The sequence below is a fragment of the Microtus ochrogaster genome, chromosome 7, assembly GCF_000317375.1.
Source record: "Microtus ochrogaster isolate Prairie Vole_2 chromosome 7, MicOch1.0, whole genome shotgun sequence".
Classification (NCBI taxonomy): domain Eukaryota; kingdom Metazoa; phylum Chordata; class Mammalia; order Rodentia; family Cricetidae; genus Microtus; species Microtus ochrogaster.
The window spans coordinates 6,013,968-6,019,967 of NC_022014.1; the positions used below are offsets into that span (position 1 = coordinate 6,013,968).

The 6,000-nt window shown below is 40.2% G+C and overlaps 1 protein-coding gene across 2 annotated transcripts in view; it reads left to right on the forward strand.

Moving 5' to 3' along the window:
• Positions 1 to 6,000, forward strand: part of Ubn1 (ubinuclein 1) — a 32,945-nt gene that overhangs the window by 9,334 nt on the left and 17,611 nt on the right. For both annotated transcript variants that reach the window (XM_005349269.3, XM_026780448.1), the window contains exons 3-7: positions 670 to 756; positions 1,271 to 1,366; positions 1,604 to 1,738; positions 2,621 to 2,724; positions 3,442 to 3,877. In XM_005349269.3, the coding sequence (XP_005349326.1) occupies positions 670 to 756; positions 1,271 to 1,366; positions 1,604 to 1,738; positions 2,621 to 2,724; positions 3,442 to 3,877 (858 nt within the window). The remainder of the gene's footprint in view (positions 1 to 669; positions 757 to 1,270; positions 1,367 to 1,603; positions 1,739 to 2,620; positions 2,725 to 3,441; positions 3,878 to 6,000) is intronic.

The following is a 6,000-nucleotide window of genomic DNA, read 5'->3' on the forward strand; positions in this document are numbered from 1 at the left end:
GCCCTCAACGCATTGTTTAGGTTATCCTTAACCTCACTCTATATTCAGGCTGTCTTTGAAATTGAGGTCCTTGTGTGTTACAAGGAGAGGCCTGCTGTTTGTCCCAGCCGCCTGGCTAGCTTACACCTGAAATAACTACACAGAAATTGTATTAATTAAATCACTGCTTGGCCCATTATCTCTAGCCTCTTATTGGCTAACTTTCGTATCTTAATTTAACCCATTTTTATTGATCTGTATATTGCCACATTCCAGTGGCTTACCGGGAAAGATTCAGCATGTCTGACTCTGGCCACTCCATGGTGTCTCTCTCCTACTCTGCTTTCTTCCTCCCAGAATTGAGTTCTGTCTTCTCTACCGACCTAAGTTCTGCCCTATCAGCTAGGCCAAGGCAGTTTCTTTATTCATTAACCAATGAAAACAACACACAAACACAAGTACCTCCTACATCACTTGTGCCTCAGCCTTTCTAGGAACTAAGATGACAATGAACTGATACACTTACTGCAATTTTGTTTTTTAAACAAAACATGATGTGATGCAGCATGTATTCTATCTTGCTATTTCTAAATAATAACTTTTTTTTTTATTACAGTCTTGGTTCTTTAACCAGGACTATGGCTTTGTATGTGTGTGTGATTTATTTTTTGTGGAATGATCTCTTTCCAGAAAAAGGATGTCTTGGATCCTTTCAACGATGAAGAAAAAGAAAGGCATAAGGTGGAGGCCCTTGCACGGAAATTTGAAGAAAAATATGTAAGATTTCTGTGTTGGGCAAGACAACAACTTCATTAGTGAGAGTAGTCTCCAGGCATTTTCATGTTTATTTAGTGGATTATCATGTAGTCAGAAGTGATCTGGAAATAGATGTAGGACTCAGAGGAAATAGATTATAGCTATTAACCAAATGCATTAAGGTTCAGAACTCTCATGTGGCAGGAGAAATGTGTGAATTAAATGGGCAAATAAGGCCTTAGAGAATGTGTTTGTTACAGAGCAAGAGAATCCATTTATTTCATTCTTCTGTCTTAGGCCACTTATGCAGATATAAATCTGCCCTGTTTCCAAAGGTCTTTAGAGATGGGGTTTAGGGTGTGTGTGAGGTGAGAGAGGGAGAGAGAGACAGAGACACGAAGACAGACAGGAGATATAGGTTAAGGGTAGTATATGTTTTCAGTGCTTTTCAACCTTTAATCACTAGCTGTTGAGAGTCAAGGCAACATTTATTGTACTTACCAAAAGCATGTGACCCCTTGCTTTTAAATTTCAGGGTGGAAAGAAACGTAGGAAAGACCGAATACAGGATTTGATTGATATGGGGTATGGCTATGATGAATCAGATTCTTTCATCGATAACTCTGAGGCAGTAAGTAGTTACTGACTGTGTGGTACTGACAGTGGGGCAGGGTTGTGACATGTCAGTTTGTTCTTTTAGTACAAAGAGTCCTGACTGTGTGGTACTGACAGTGGGGCAGGGTTGTGACATGTCAGTTTGTCCTCTTAGTACAAAGAGTCCTGAACTTAAGAGGAAGGGACTTCCTGGACCTAGGCTTTGTACTATAGAACCAGAAATGGGAGCTGATGGTATGTTTCTCTCCCTTAGTATGATGAACTTGTTCCTGCTTCTTTGACAACAAAGTATGGAGGATTTTACATTAACTCGGGAACCTTGCAGTTTAGACAAGCTTCAGAATCTGAGGATGACTTCATTAAGGAAAAGAAGAAGAAATCTCCAAAGGTTAGGCTATTCTTCCTTTTGGATTTCAGAAATACCTTTTGATGTGACTGTGAGATCAGTAGGTGACTCTAGTCTTTTAGGAAGGCTGAGGAGACTGGTAGGAAGGTAGAGTTGTCTCAATATGATGTGAGTATGGGAATACTGGTCAGGCCTCAGTCATTTTATCCATGTCTCAAGATGTTCCAGTAGACTCAGCAGCATCATGTTTCCAGATACGTCTCAGAGTGGGTAGAGCCATGAGGGTGTGAGCTAGTGAACTGTATGCCATTCTTAATGGCTTCTCCACTGTGGACTTGGAGAGAACTTTAGTTCTAGGACTGTCACCCACTGAAAATAGTCAGCCTTAGATTGAGCATATTTTAGGGTCTGTCTACCACTGCCTGTTATTTAAAATGAGAGGATCCACCTACAGCCTATTCTGAATCTGTCTTCAGGGGGCTGGAGAGGTGTCTCAGCAGTTAAGAATATTGACTCTTTTTCCAGAGGTCCTAAGTTCAATTCCCAGCAACCACATGGTGGTTCACAGCCATTTTAGTGGAGTCTGATGCCCTCTTCTGGCATAAAGACATACATGCAGATAGAGCACTCATATACATAAAACAAATAAATAAATGTTTTTTTTTGTTGTTGTTGTTTTAAATTTTAAATCTGTCTTCAGAACAGCCACCATGGAGTTTCCATCTGGGTGTTTATTGAACACCGTTGGTGGGATCTATAGGTTTGTGTCCCAGGGACTGCTTTCAAAGAGAAGCTTTTTATGTTCATAAAGGAAATAAAATGAGTCTGAAGATGTATCCTACCTGGAGCAAGGCCAGTGCTGTTTAGTGTACTTGTTCTCTAACTCAGGGAGTTGTATAATTGTACCTTGTCTTTAATTTTCAGAAGCGGAAGTTGAAAGAAGGAGGTGAAAAGATAAAGAAGAAGAAAAAAGATGACGCTTATGATAAGGAGAAGAAATCAAAAAAGTCCAAGTTTTCCAAAGCCGGGTAAGAGGCAGCAACTTTTCGCTAGGATAAAGTCTGGCCTGTGAGGGCCAGGTGAGGGCGTGACACTTGAGAGCTGACTTGCCCTCTCCCTCTTCCCCAGCTTCAAAATAGGCTAAAGGGCCTGACCTTCCTTTTCTGCCTCCTCCAGCAGGGCTGTTCTGGGTATAATCAGCCATTCTCATCTCTGTGTGTCAGATAGCCTATGTGCCTGTGTTCTTCTGTCAATGTCGGCAGCTATTTCTGTCACCATATGGTTGTTGATGTTCCTTGTTCTCTTAGAACTCCTCTCTGTCCCAGTTCTTCTGTCTTAGCTGTTATGTCTATGGCCGTGATTCCTCCTTGGTCAGCCCAGCTGCCTTCAAGTTACTACTGTTCTTTCTCTGCTTCTCATGCTTTCTTCCCTGAAATACTTTTCTTGCCCCTCCCTTTTTTTTTCTACCTTTTATTTCAGCCTGGCAGTGGTTCTTAACTCACTGGATATTTACATTATATGACACCGTGTTGCTAATCTGTATTCATACTCAAGCTTTGGTCTGGCAAAAATGAGTTCTTACTGCCATGAGGATGGAGGCATGATAACAGAGTGGACTGACAGAACAGAGGCTTTCGTGGAGATTCTTTCCTGGGAGCAGGGATAAAGGCTACCCTTTAAAAGGATAACATTTCTTGTGGAGAGAGTCCTGCAAGCTGAGTAATCAGTTTCCCTCTTGCTTGCAGCTTCACAGCCCTCAATGCCAGTAAGGAGAAAAAGAAGAAGAAGTACTCTGGGTTAAGTGTTAAAGAGATGCTGAAGAAATTTCAGAAAGAGAAAGAGGCTCAGAAAAAGAGGGAGGAGGAGCATAAGCCTGTAGCTGTTTCATCAATAGATGCTCAGAGCCTAAGAGAATTGGAGGGCACTTCTGACCCATTGCTCTCACTCTTTGGCTCCACTTCTGATAATGACTTGCTCCAAGCTGCCACCGCCATGGACTCCCTGACAGACTTGGACTTGGAGCAGCTGCTCAGTGAGTCTCCAGAAGGAAGCCCTTTCCAAGATATGGATGATGGAAGTGATTCCCTTGGAGTGGGATTGGATCAGGAATTCAGGCAGCCCTCTTCCTTCCCTGAAGGCCTGCCAACACCCCTGGAGAAGCGTGTTAAGGAGCTGGCTCAGGTATGGAAACACAGTATATCTGAGCTTTCCTGGAAGCTATTTGGGTAGATTGGCATTAGCTCTACACCTTGTGAAGTTTGCTGCCAAACAGACCCTTAGTGAGTTGGGAAATGGAAGTGTAAAGTTCCCAAGTTCTTATTTCATCCAAGAAGGAACTAACGTAAGCTTTGCACATCAGACTTCATTTTTTTTCCCCGCCTCTCTTAATTCCTTCACTTCTAGAAATTTTACTTTGGGGAGTTGTTTTCTCTTGTTTTATTTTCTGCCTATTAGTTTCTTTCCCACAATTCACCTTTGCTTTTGTGGTTGTCAGCCCTGATGTTGGCAGCAGGCAGCTAAGGTAGAATGTCATTTTTTAACTCTTCCAAAGATTTTGAAAAATTCATTGGTTTGTAAACACATGTATAAACATAGAACATGCTTAACTGCTATTTGGTTTTACTTGCTCCCTTGTGTTGGGTATCATCAAGAGTGTTCAGGTGTACCTGCATGGTGGCATGTGGGAGCTTAACATTGTGAGCACTTTTCCTGTCCCAGACAATAGCAAACAATCTTTAGCATGGGATAGCTGTGCTGCTGTTTTCCTTCAATATTTGGAGTTGATCCCTAAGTGGTAAGAACTATCAATTCAGTAATGTAGCTGTAATCTAACTGTGGATCATTAATTTTGATATCATTACCTTTGTTAAAACAACATTTCCATCTAGGCACTATGATTTGAACTTTAGTTCCAGGAGCAATTGTGCTCAACAGCTGTACATTTTGAACTAGTGACTCATAGCATTTTCAATTAGTGTAAAACATCAGCTTCATCTAGAAATGCTTTTCTCGCTTAGAGAAGATATTTAAACACAATATAGAAAGCAAACAAAATATCTTATTTACATCTATGATTCCTCTTTGTTGGCCCATGTGTACTATTGGACATGTATTCTTCTTGAATATAATGCTTTAATGAATTGTGTCATGCCAGACACGCAGTATATCTTAATATGATATTGAAGGGAGAGCAGTTAAATCTGCACTTGGCATGTTTGAGCATAATAATCTATTGCTCAAAATTCGTGTTTAAAAATTGCTTCTCAAAATTCATGTTAAAAATTTGTAAGCACTTTGTTTTATAGTCTCTCAAAGTTTTATTAACTAAATTAAATAGGACTAAGCAATAGACCGTTGTTTATTTTACAGAAAATTCAAAATAAAATCTTAGATATGCCCTCACTCCCATAGTAGATTGTGATCAGAGTATTAACCTATTATTTCACTTTTTGGGGCGGGGAAAGGTTTAGTGATAATAAAGAGCCACAGCCTGAAACAGTGTTGGACTGTGGTATAAGAAAGCCTCTCTAGGTAGGCATGCTATTTGGCAAGTGGTAATGGCTCCTTGGCATTACAGATTTTGCTGCACCTGGAGTCCTTCGTATGTGTGTATGGGTGTCTGAATGCCTGGTCCTTTTTTACAGTTTATTGGAAAGGAAGTCTTTCCAGAGAAGAATTTATTTGAACACAGAACATTATATAGAATTGCAAAAGCCACATTCAGCTATTTGTATCCTTAATAAAGAGTTCTGTGCTAGATCTTGAGATGAACACAGCGTTTTAAAAATTAGAATGCTGGGCATGGTTTACACTCACCTATAATCCCAATAGTTGGGAGGTGGTAGCAGGAGAATGGTTGTTCAAGGTAATTCCTTGACAATAAAGGAAGTTCAAGATTAGCCTGAGCTGCATAAGACCCTGTCTCAACTCCAAAGTTAAATTTGCTGTGTATAATTGTTGGTAGCAGTTTAAGTATTTCTTGCTTTATTTTTTATTTCCCTAATTTCATTTTCCTCTCTTTTCAAAAATAAGTTTAGTTTTAAATCTTGCCTTTAGATGAGATACATGCCCATTTCCATTGCTTAAATTTGAAAAGGAATGCTTAGCCTCATTTTGCTCTTGACTAGACTGGCTAACTGGTTCTTTTCTGATTTTGTCTGAGTTCATTCTTGTGGCTGTATTCAGCCAGCACATTAGCCTAGCCAGATGCTAGCTGGACCTCCCTATCAAGACCTTCTGTAGATTGTGGTTATCTTTTTTTTCTTTTTTTTGGATTTTCAAGACAGGGTTTCTCTGTAGCTTTT